Consider the following 13,169-nt stretch of genomic DNA (forward strand, 5'->3'; position numbering starts at 1 on the left):
ATCTGTCCAAAGTTATGGTATTCTTGTATATGTCTGTCCATTGATTCATCTGTCCACACTTTAATGTTATTCTAGTATTTATCTGTCCATTGATTCATCTGTCCACACTCTAGTGGCATTATAGTACATGTCTGTCCATTGATACATCTGTCCAAAGTCATGGTATTCTTGTATATGTCTGTCCATTGATTCATCTCTCCACACTCTAGTGGTATTCTTGTATCTGTCTGTCCATTGATACATCTGTCCAAAGTCATGGTATTCTTGTATATGTCTGTCCATTGATACATCTGTCCACAATCTAGTGGTATTATAGTACATATCTCCATTGATTCATCTGTCCACACTCTAGTGGTATTATAGTACATGTCTGTCCATTGATACATCTTCTAAAGTCATGGTATTCTTGTATGTCTGTCCATTGATACATCTGTCCACAATCTAGTGGTATTATAGTACATGTCTGTCCATTGATTTCATCTGTCCACACTCTGTTGGTATTATAGTAAATGTCTGTCCATTGATTCATGTGTCCAGAGTCATGATATTCTTGTACATGTCTGTCCATTAATTCATCTGTCCACACTCTAGTGGTATTCTAGTACATGTCTGTCCATTGATTCGTCTGTCCACACTCTGGTGGTATTCTAGTACATGTCTGTCCATTGATTCATCTGTCCACACTCTGGTGGTATTCTAGTACATGTCTGTCCATTAATTCATCTGTCCACACTCTAGTGGTATTCTAGTACATGTCTATCCATTGATTCATCTGTCTAAAGTCATGTATTCTTGTCCATGTCTGTCCATTGATTCATCTGTCCAAAGTCATGGTATTCTTTTACATGTCTGTCCATTGACTCATCTATCCAAAGTCATGGTATTCTGGTACATGTCTGTCCATTGATTCATCTGTCCAAAGTCATGGTATTCTTGTACATGTCTGTCCATCGATTTATCTGTCCACACTCAAGTGGTATTCTAGTACATGTCTGTCCAGTGATACATCTGTCCACACTCTAGATTGACTGATATTGAAGTTTTTTAATTGCCTCTTTATCAAAGCTTGGGTGGCAGGTGATAGGCAGGGTATTGGGTGAAGGTTAAGTTTCTCCTTTGAATATATTTTTCAGTCACATTACATTAGGAATATTAGCCTGCTATCTAATGAGTCCAGCCCTACTTAAAGAAGAAAAATGTTTTATTCTATTTAAAATAGACAAAGGGTAGTAACTCTTGCCTTTACCTCTCTTTGGCACTGCCAGGTGTCTCTAGATTTTAGCTTTGCTGCTGCGTAGAGCACATGTCCTGGAGTTCATCCTCTGTCAGTCCAGCCATTTTGTATTCCAGTAGGCACATCCATCATTCCTTTTGGATTTATTGTGTGGATATATCGATCTACTGCAGGTTATATGCATTATTTTTGCCGATGTTTGAGTGATTTTGTCACCTTTCGGGACTTAAGTCTTTTAAGGCCTCTGTCCCACCACTACACTATCATTGACTTATACAAGATCATGAAGAGTTAGCATGACTTTTACCTTTTTTTCTCACTTAATTTAGCTTTAATTTTTGTTTTTGTCTCCTGACAGATCAGAAGAGATATGGTCGCTCGTCTCAAAACCTGTCATTGGGAATTGTGCAAAAGCCACAATACCTAGGGTTTTATTCATGGTTGTTTCTAATTTGGAAAGCAAATGACAAGCAGAAGTCCATCATCCACTTGAATCACCTCAACCGATTCATTGCACGGCCAAAGTTCAAAATGGATATGGTGAGGTCATTCTGCTTGTCCATAACAATGGCCATCAGTCTCGACCTGACCAATGCATACTTTCATATCCCTGTCTCCCACAATTTTCTCCATTTGCTTACCACAGCACTGTTTATCAATTCACTGTTCTTCCCTTTGGCCTCAACATTATCCCCTGGGCTTTTAGACAGATTATGGATTGCATTGTCTCCCTGTTCTAGTTGACATCTTCTACAGCAACAGCAGCATGCCTGCACAACATCCTCCAGAAACACATGGTAAGTTCTATCCTATTCCAAGGCAGGAACAATCTCCTTTAAGATCATTGAGGCTTATTAGTGAACTGGCAAATTTCAGACCTCCGTCAATCCCAGAACTTTGTCCATCTGGGTATGGGGTTTTTAATCAACTGGAATCTTGTGTGGCTTCCTCATTTTTGCATTACCTGAATCATCAGACTTGTTGAGTCCGATTCAAGCAAGACTTGGGTTTCAGCAAGAGAGTTCTTGAAACTCCACAGTTTATTCAATGTGGCAGTGGACCTGATCCTGCTTGGCTACCATTTTATGTGCCTCTTACAGATGATATTGTTGGCACAGTTTCAATCATTTTCAAGTTTTCAGTCAAGCAGTCATGGTCACACATGAGAGTTGATCATTCCTACATCAGTGGAAGAACCTAGGTTGGCTGACCACAGGAAGCCCCAGTGGAAATAATGGTATGCACTGATGCCAGTGCATACAGTTAGGATGCCCATCTGTTGCCAGACTTCAATACAATCAGTGGCACATGGGAGCGAGGGGAATGGCCTCTGCACATCAACATCCTCCTAATGAAGGCTGTCATTAAAGTCTTTCACTTCTGGGAAGATCATCTCTTGGGGAAAACAGTTCTCATTATGTCCAACAATACAGACATGGTGTCATATCACCTAAAATGGGGGCACCAGATCGCCCAACCTGTATGTTCTATTTTGCAGTTTATACATTAGTATGACAACCTCCATATCAGTGTACAAATCAGACACATTCCTGGCAAACTAAACATCTTGGCTGATACTCTATCCAGAAGAGGTATACTCCTTCACACAGAATGGTCTCTCAGTCAGTTGGTTTCACTTAGATCTGTGCACTTTGGGGACATTTGGTGGTCGAACTTTTTGCGATGAGGTGGAATCACAAGTTACCCACTTTTTTTCTCTCACATTCCAGATGAAGAAGCTTGGGCTGTGGATGTATTGTCAGTTAGTTGGGAGGGTTGTGGGCCTTTGCCTACCCTTCAATGTTTCTGGTACCAAAAATAATCTGGAAGCTACAGGGTCAGAATTGCAAGATGATTCTGGTTACCCCTCTCGGATGGGACAAGTCTTGGGTCACTGATCTACTTGATCTAGGAAGATCTCGGCCAACCCATATCTCCTCATGCAATGAAGGTCGTGGATATTCCGTTTCTGCCTGGACTGTCTTCTTCTGCATGATTGGCTCTTATCCAGACAGTTGTGCGTGACAAACAATTTAAACCTTCAATTGTGCAGAGAATCTTGAGAGCAAGAAGGCCTTCTACTCTGAAGGCTTACAAGGGAAAGTGGCATGTTTTCAGTGACTGGTGACAGACCAACCACATTGTCCCTTTGAGTGCCTCAACCCCTCAACTGTTTTCTCTGGCTCATTAAGGAGAAACAGCTGGTCCCCATCACTATCAAAGGCTACCCTTTGACTCGAACTATCTTCAGTTCAGATCGGATGGTTGAGTTGTCCTCTTGACACAGCCAGGCTTTGTAACCAAGAACAGGTTACCGACTTTTTATAACCAAAGGTTAATCATTCACTCCCTCTTTCATAGACATGTTAAGAGCAGCTCCCATGTAAGATTCTGTTTGCACTCTCAAGCACTACTTGAAATGCATGGAGATGCCTCTTCCTCCTGGTGAAAGTTGGCAAACAGGATATCACCCATCAAGCCCTTGCTTCATGACAGAAGTGAGTTATATACTTGGCATACACTGAGGTCTCACAAGACCAGCTCTGCCTCTGAAGATTACAGCTCATGGTATTTGAGGCATCTCATAATATTTCGATCCATGAAATAGTGGAACCTGTTGGCTGGCATGTGGAGTCAACTTTCTCAATTTTCTATCTCAGAGATTTAGCATCACAGAAGCAAACCTTGGATCTGGTTGAGCTGGTGGCAGCAGCGCAGATGGACACCAGACCCAACTAAATCAATCAACACAGCCTGTTAGCTTTGAATTCACCAGTCAAATTTTGTAGGTAAGACAGTTTCAGCATCACCTTCTTAACCATAGTTAGGAGACACAGGTCAAGTTACCTCAGTCTGTGTTGCTTTTGTAATTAGGAGAACCAGTTATCATTCACATGGGGAACCCAGCTATTCTTCCCGAGAAGGATACCTGAGGTAGAGGTCAGATGCTCAGCCTCCCCTCCTCCTATTACTTATTCTTCTAATGTAATATGATTGGGGAAGACATTTGAAGAGAAAGCAATTTTTTTAGTAAATTATGTTTCTTTGAGATTACTTAACCAATCACATTACTTGAAAATCCTCCCAGCCACCCTGCCATATGAGCATCCTCATTAGTATCTCGCTCAGCCAAAAATTAGCAACATCTGGTGGTGCCAATGGAAGGTATGAGCAGGAGTTACTACCCTTTATCAATTTGAAATATAATCAGACAATTTTCATCTTTTAGTAGAGCTGGATTCATGAGGTAGCAGGCTAATATACATAATGTAATGTGATAGGTAATTATTCTCAAAGAAATATAATTTACTTAAAAACTAGCTTTATATGGATTGAATAATGTTGGGTCTTGAAACACATGGCTGTCTTACGAAGGTGCCTGTCTTACAAATACGAGCAGGTTAACTATATACCCTTTTCTTATGGAATGTTGAACTGAAATGGAATTTTCACAGAAGCAGTTCCTGCAATATTTAGAAAATGGTGCATAGCTGTCCACCAACATTGCCCACTGATGTAAATGAATTGGATAACCAGACCAATTTGACACATGAATTAAGTCAAAGGCCACATTATACAGTGTTTCACTTAATTTGTATATGAATACAGGACTTGCAAATGCAGCATACTTTAAATAGGCTTTGTAGTTTCTTGCATTTCAAAAACAAGTTAATATCACTGTAACATTAATTTTAAAGTCAAAGGTTGTATCTGTTATGACGTGTGACCATGATAATCTAAACAGTTACAAATGGCTTTCTTTCAAACCTGATTTGTGGATTTATCTGAAGAATACTTTAAACAGCAATCCAAACAAATATGGATTTTTTTATTTCAATCAAACTTTGCATGTGGGTATATATTGACAATATATGAGACAAGTTAATTGATTTATGTGTGACACTATCTTCAAGGTCAAAGGCTTTTGGCATTTTAAGGTTTGTGTATTGCTCTTGATTGTTGACATGTTCAGTCAAACATGGACAATACTTTTAATCCAGTTTTGATACGGTGGAGTTTGTCAAGAATATCCATTGGAGTTTGTCAAGAATATCTGGTGGAGTTTGTCAATAATATCTGGTGGAGTTTGTCAAGAATATCTGGTGGAGTTTGTCAAGAATATCTGGTGGAGTTTGTCAGGAATATCTGGTGGAGTTTGTCAAGAATATCTGGTGGAGTTTGTCAAGAATATTTGGTGAAGTTTGTCAAAAATATCTGGTGGAGTTTGTCAAGAATATTTGGTGAAGTTTGTCAAGAATATTGGTGGAGTTTGTCAAGAATATCTGGTGGAGTTTGTCAAGAATATCTGGTGGAGTTTGTCAGGAATATCTGGTGGAGTTTGTCAAGAATATCTGGTGGAGTTTGTCAGGAATATCTAGTGGAGTTTGTCAAGAATATCTGGTGGAGTTTGTCAGAATATTTGGTGAAGTTTGTCAGGAATATCTGGTGGAGTTTGTCAAGAATATTTGGTGAAGTTTGTCAGGAATATCTGGTGGAGTTTGTCAAGAATATCTGGTGGAGTTTGTCAAGAATATCTGGTATAGTTTGTCAGGAATATCTGAGATAGTTTTACTACTCATCTGCAAACTCATCTCAACTGCTAGAGCATGTCTTTTTCAGAAATCCATGTCTTGTTTATTCTCTTTGCACAGACATTCTCCTGGTAAGGAATATTATAAGAAGATTACATATAATTGATGCAGTACAAGTGTTTTTTTGTTTGTTTGTATGTTTACAATGCATGAATTGAATAAATCCTATCTTTATTATTTATATTCATTTCTTTACAGATCTGTAATCAAGCATTACAAATCCATGGTGGATATGGATATCTGAAGGATTATGCAGTTCAGCAGTATATGAGAGATTCAAGAGTGCATGAAATATTAGAAGGTTTGTAATTTATGTTTGTATGCAGCTTTTTGTAAAAGATTGGTCATTTAATTAAACCTTTCAGTTCTGTCACTGTTTGTTGATTGATTATTCAGAGTATATTTTTAAAAAAGACTAGTGCAACACATACAGGTCAGACAGATTTCAATTTTATAAAGAAGTTTTTAAAATAATGACAATGACTTGTGCCTCAGTAAGTCGTGAACCTGCTTATAACTTGAGGTCAGGCATGGATCCCATTTTTTTCTTGTAAATACCAAAAGAATTGTCTCTATCTGTTAAACATGAAGAAAATCATGATCAAAACTAGTAAATGAACTTTGATAAATTGCTTGTATTACCATGAAAAATGGCAGTTAGTGTCCAGAAATCAGAAGTCATATATTAGGTTAAGTTTTCTATAATAGCATTCTCAGTACGCTGTAAAAAAGAAGATATTTTGATCCATGAAAATGGCAGTAATGCCTTCTGATGGCAACATTTTAAGAAACAAATACCAATTAAATATGGTTTGTCAATAAAATTCATGGCAAATTCCACTGACGGAAAAGGCAAAATAAATTTCAGCATTTTTAAATCCAAATGGACTTTATCAAGATTAAGTGATGCTGTTTGGGATGAAATAAATGCTTTGGACTCTTCAGCATTCAGTGAACATAATTACAGCTGGTCTAGATATTTGTGTTGTTTATATCGATGATGATATCATATACAGTGATATCTGGAAAGATCACTAGAGAAAATTTGGTTCAGATTTGAAAATTAATTTTTCCAAAAATGAGCTTTTCTGTGCTTGTTTGACATTTCTAGGATATATTTTGGGACACTGTCAAGTTATACATTGTAGATGCTATGGTTAAGGCTCTTGACAATTTCTCTATGCTAGCAAAAAGCAACTGATGCGATTTTTAGGTTTGGCTGGATACTATTGGAAATTTGCTCTAATGTCCAGATTGTTTGGTATCATTATAGAGCTACATCTGTCTACCTTTCTATAATACCACCCACTTCAGTGTATCTTACATGACCTTGACGTTACAGAGCTCAGCAGTAGGCTATTACCTCCTGCCACATAAATGTGGCGCCAGGGGTTAATGAGTTAATTCAGTGCAGCAATACAAGAAATATTTACACAAATTAGGGATTAAAACACAGTTGGCACTTAATTAGGTTCTCAAAGAAATGCTCGTGGACATAGCAGTTATGGTAGATTGATATGTTTCACATTTGAATACAGCAGGGCACATTGTATTTATGGTCATTACATTTGTTCTGAACTAAAAGATATAACAAAAATGCATTTCACTTGATAAAAATGTATTTAATTGGTGCCTATTTATTAAAGTGCTCCCTCAAGTAGGCATTAGTGAAAACTTCATTGATCAAAACTCCATTGCATACTGTTATTTATAGTGTACTGAGAATGTTGTTTGGAAAGAAATTTTAATAAAATACATGACTTGTTATTAAAAGTTGATAATTTCATAATGTTCAAATTTCCTTGTCATATAAACTGCTCTTGATGATAAAACAAGCAATATATCAAGGTTTCAGTTACTAATTTTGATCACGATTTTCTTCATGTTCATCAAGCAGAGGTCAAATGTTTGGTACTTTCTAGTTTAAAACATGGGATCCACAAATGACCCCACATTATAAATGGGTTTGTGAGTTTTTAGGTGCTAGTTATTAAGGGAGTGTTGTAATTTGCAAGTGTGATCAGCTATAGCAAAAGAAGCAAACCAAAGGAGTACTTGGTGTATGAACCAGAAGAGTACTTGGTATATGAACCAAAGGAGTACTTGGTGTATGAACCAAAGGAGTACTTGGTGTAAGAACCAAAGGAGTACTTGGTGTATGAGCCAAAGGAGTACTTGGTGCATGAAAAACTTTGTTTAGCAGGACTTGTATGGTTCATTAAGGAGAAACGAGTTCAAAATTTTGTAGTGAACTTAACATTGCTCTACTGACACCCATAAATTTGCTCAAAGATAAGCAGAACTTTCTTCATTGTTACTTGCAATGAAATAACTGAATCAATAATTTACTAATAGAACATTATTTTAACAAATAAAGTTTTGTCTTTGAGGGTTGTTATTTCAGGAATCAAATATCCTTTGAAAAAGGAAATCTTGTTTTGTTGTGAAACAACAGCACTTGAATATATCCAAATTCACAGGCAAAAAGGCATGTTTTTTATGTATACATGTGATGCATTTCAAAACCTATTGGAATACTGGTAATGTTTTAATGATCTTCTACAAGTTGATTATATTGCAAATAAAGGTAGTTTATGCAGGGAAATTAACAATTTCAATAGAAAAAGTATCTTATTTTTAATTATTTCCAATGAAAATTGTAAAACTTATTAAACCATTTTACAGCAATCTCTCTAATCATATTCTCATTGTTGATGTCAAGCTGGTTGGAACAGCATCCTTTTATTTAATTTTAAAAGGTCCTTTGCTAACTTGCACCATCACTTACACTGCAGTCTGTGTTTTTAGACCCTTTTGTGTGCAAGTTATCAAGAGAGAGGTGTAATTGAGAAGAATTACAAAAATACTCCAATAGATTTTTGTGTGCAAGATATATATTCTAAACTTAGATACCATCACACTCACAAAGATAAGTGCATTTCATATTAGATACCTAATTTTTATAAAACTCATCATCAATAAATGTTGAGAATAAACTGCATGCATTTTGAGTGTCATGGGAAACCGACTGTCTTCAGTGTCACTTCTGTGCTAAAATAATCTCTTGCCATTTACAGTTTCACATTCGCTGTCTTAATTTCTACTTTGATACAATTTCAGAAATGTCCATCCAATTATAATTCATGTACTGCATGAAGGACATCTCTCTTGCATTCAGTTTTTTCCCTGATATCATGTCAGAGTGTTGGCATAGTTGCTTAAATATGTCTGTAAATATCATTTACAGTTAAGAATAATAGTGTGACAAACCACTGATAACTGTTAATATTCTTTAAAGAAAATTTAGAATGAGAAATACTTGTGTAACTTTTTAGGATATATCATGTTCAGACTAATTTGAATCACTTTATCTATTTATTATAGTTCTTACTTTCTAAAGAAAAGTAGGAAAGGGGAAAATATTTTACCTTTTTTCTGTTTTGTTGCAATCATCTGTGAAGATATGTTGTACAGATAAATAAAAAATTCACTAGACATTACTATTCTGTCAGTACACAACTATAAGTCCTGGTATGAATTGTCAGCTCATTCTCCAATGACATCAGACATAACGGCAGAAATTGAGCCTTGATCAAGGGAAGCAATGCACTGAGTAATTTTGGAGAGTCTTGCTCTTTACTAATTTTAACAGTAAACTGATGTCATTTCTAAAAAAATCATGAAATGTACTGATTGAAGATTTTCTCAATATATGACCTTGAAGTAGACAAATGAAATTTTTTATGCTGATTTGTATTTATATATGGAGGCTTTGTTCAAATATCCAGGCCACTGTGGCATTTCTTCAGTTTTTTTAATATATTTTATAAACATTTTGGTCAGAATTGTTTTATAACACAAATTGTCTTTTCTGTGCCCATGAAGGGATATAAGATAAATGTGTTTGATTCTGATCTTTAAAGGCTTGATGACTGATCAATGCTGGGAAGGTTCTCAGATGATGATCAGGCTCAGAATTTTTCCTATTACAAAACCCTATATTTAATGTGCACACTACTGATTATTCATTCTTGTTCATTTGTGCTCTTTTACAGTAGAATTGCATTGACAACAGATTGCTGAACAATTCTGATGTGTCTTTAGGGATTTTTGGATAACATGATTGTACAAATGTTCCCCTTATGGTCTGTTTGTAATAGTTTTACTCACTATTTATGTTATTCTTGTATGACCTTTAAAATGAATCAATATTGATCATGATGCTTTAGCAAAACAGTATATAATTTGAATGGCTTTGAACAGGTGATTGATTGTGTTTGGAAAATTTTGTTTCATGTAGTTCTGTCATTGATGTAATATTTTTGTATGTATGTTCCTTGCAGGTACCAATGAAATAATGAGGGTCCTTATATCAAGAGACTTGCTTGAAGATGGAGACAGAAAATATTCATGATATTGTGGGTTATAGTTAACAACATATTTATGACATATGAAACAAAATTTTGTAGAAACGGCCATACAAAGATTTTTTTGTTTCAGGAAATAGTTTTCACTGATTTTTCTTAGTATATTTTTTCATCGGATTTTCAGCCATATTTCAGAATCTTCCATAACAAGTTAGTCAATAATTGAACTCGGTCACAAATTCAATATAAAATGACATTGTAACCAAGTCTGTGTAAATAATAGTGATACTATAAATGTAGTGGAATGCTTCATGTTGAACATGAACAAGAAATATGTGAATAGTCAGATTATTGGTTTTACAATCTCTTAAATTAAATATTACCATTTTGTAATGGATTTTGAAACAATTTGCTAATGGATCTTACCCTCTATGTCTTAAATAAAATAGTACCAACATTGTCATGGATTTTGTACATTGAACTAACTGGTCTTATTCTCAGTGTCTCAAATAAAATGGTACAATATTGTTGTGAATTTTGTACATTGAGTTAATTGGTCTTATCCTATGTGTCTTAAATAAAAAGTGTACAATTTATTTAATAGATTTGTTTACAGTTAGGTAATTGGTCATATCTTCTGTGTCTTAAATAGTACCATTTTGTACAGTTAGCTAATTGGTATTACCCCTAAGTCTGAAATGAAATAGCACCATGGATTTTGTACAGTTAGCTAATTGGTCTTACCTCTATGTCTGAAATGAAATAGCACCATGGATTTTGTACAGTTAGCTAATTGGTCTTACCCCTATGTCTGAAACGAAATAGCACCATGGATTTTGTACAGTTAACTATTTGGTCATACCCTCTATGTCTTAAATAAAATAGCACCATTTTGTCCTGGATTTTGTACAGTTAGCTAATTGGACTTAATCTTTGTGTCTTAAAAAAAATAGTACCACTTTGTACAGTTGAGTAATTGGTCCAGCCTTCTGTGCCTTACATAAAATATTACCATTTTGTAATGGATTTTGTACAATTAGCTATTTGATCTTACCCTCTAAGGCTTAAATAAAATAAGGCCAGATTGTAATAGATTTTCTACAATTGGGTAATTAGTCTTACCCGTTGTCTCTTAAACAAAAAAGTATCATTTTGCTTAGGATTAAACTTTTGACTGCTGTAATTAACTTCCTTTCAGGTAAATAGGCAATGTGACAGTATTCAGCAGTACTAACACTGTATTTAATGATATTTCCGCATTTTTCATCTGTTTTCTAATAAACTGCATTTGTTGAATAATAAATGGTTTTCAAATTGCTCTTGACTATGAATGTTTGCAATCAAACCCACTTGTCTTAACCTCAGTTATATCAAGAACATGTATATGTCAAGTGTTTTGGTTCAGTCCCCCAAAAATCTTCTTTGTTATGGTAATTTGTCCATGCTTATCTTGACCTCTGTTAAGTCAATAACCCCATTATGTTGGGCATAAGTTTCAATCCAAAGTAACATGTGGATCCACTTATTTCAATGAAGTGCAACTTTTAATGTCTATCTCGGAGAAATTATCCAATAAATGATCAGGAAAAGCAGTAGATTTTCGTGAACAATTTTGGTCAGTTGTGGCGTTAATCACATGTTAATTTTGTTTTCATTTTGTTTTTAGTTCGCAAGATTAGATTAATTGGTGAGTTTATTAAGAATAATTCATGTTCATTAATTAATGCATTCATGGATTCACGAAGAAAAGAGAGGGCACAAATTACAGTGTAACTTTATTTAAAGAAAATGCAAAATCTTAGACATCTGCTACATGTATATTTTGTCATTTCTTTTTTGTCTGTGAAAGTACAACTCAAACATCTGAATTATTTTTATAAATACATGTATACAAGAAACAACGCTACAACAATCAAGGAAATACAAGTAATGAAATATAATGTACATGTACAATTAAATAATCAATGTGCAGGTGGAAAATTGCTGACTGGCGGAATATTGAAAAGCAATGAAATTGTCCCATGTACATGTAATCTAATGATGATTTATCTGATAGCATTTTATAACAAAATAGCAAATTATGTCGGCACATTTTTCGGAAACATCACTGACTTATAAACTGATTGCTATGTAGTGGAAATACAAAATGTACTTTAAAATTACCTACACATGTACAATCAATTCATATATGAATCCAAAATTCATATTGGTTTTTTTTTTCAGTTTGAATCTTCAGTACAATCATGCACATAGTTAAAAAACAAATGTACATAAAAATATCATAATGTGCACTGAATTAATTTTTTAGTAAATATGAAGTAAGATCAGTCTACTTTTGCACTTACGTTTCATACATATGCTCAATGCTGGCAATACTTACCACATACAGTTTCATTATTTACATACATTCAGCCATTTGACTGTAACCTGGGATAGGGATAGGCTGGTCACTGTCATCATCATCATTATCATCATCAGCTTCTTGCTGGCATGATTTTGTCTGCTTGTTATTATCAATTGGAGTATTTATTGATTTGTAAGTTCACCATAGGCACTAGCTTCATCATCCACATGTACATAATTACAAAATTCTTCCCAGCCAATGCTTATGGAGTCCAGGATCTCATCAGCCATTGATTCATGATACATTTCTGATTGAAGCTCTGTCAGTTCTGCAGCAGCCAAACACTGCTGGTGAAATTCTTTATCAGAAATGTCCAGAAAAATACAATGGAACCAATAGTTTTCAGCAATACACTGTTCCATGCAACATGGGCATACTGAGAGCAGCTGTCTAAGATTAATGTTATTTTTGCCTTTCATACTGGAAGTGGTGATCTGACTTGAGGAACCAGTTGGTAAAGATCTCACCCATCTTCCAGCTATTTGAATGGGATTTTTAGTCAATGGGGAGAGAAGACCTATTCATGTTTGTGAAGAACTTTGCTTTTTCGGATTTTGCTACTATTATTGGCT

At 35.2% G+C, this 13,169-nt stretch overlaps 1 protein-coding gene across 2 annotated transcripts in view; it reads left to right on the forward strand.

The window, feature by feature from the left end:
* LOC149796484 (isobutyryl-CoA dehydrogenase, mitochondrial-like) overlaps window positions 1-11,510 on the forward strand; it is a 73,295-nt gene extending 61,785 nt beyond the window's left edge. For both annotated transcript variants that reach the window (XM_089961198.1, XM_089961199.1), the window contains 2 exons: window positions 6,025-6,127; window positions 10,170-11,510. In XM_089961198.1, the coding sequence (XP_089817324.1) occupies window positions 6,025-6,127; window positions 10,170-10,240 (174 nt within the window). In that variant the 3' untranslated portion in view covers window positions 10,241-11,510. The remainder of the gene's footprint in view (window positions 1-6,024; window positions 6,128-10,169) is intronic.
* Window positions 11,511-13,169: the final 1,659 nt, after the last annotated feature.

This window comes from Sinohyriopsis cumingii, chromosome 6, assembly GCF_028554795.1.
Source record: "Sinohyriopsis cumingii isolate HCF-2022 chromosome 6, ASM2855479v2, whole genome shotgun sequence".
Lineage (NCBI taxonomy): Eukaryota > Metazoa > Mollusca > Bivalvia > Unionida > Unionidae > Sinohyriopsis > Sinohyriopsis cumingii.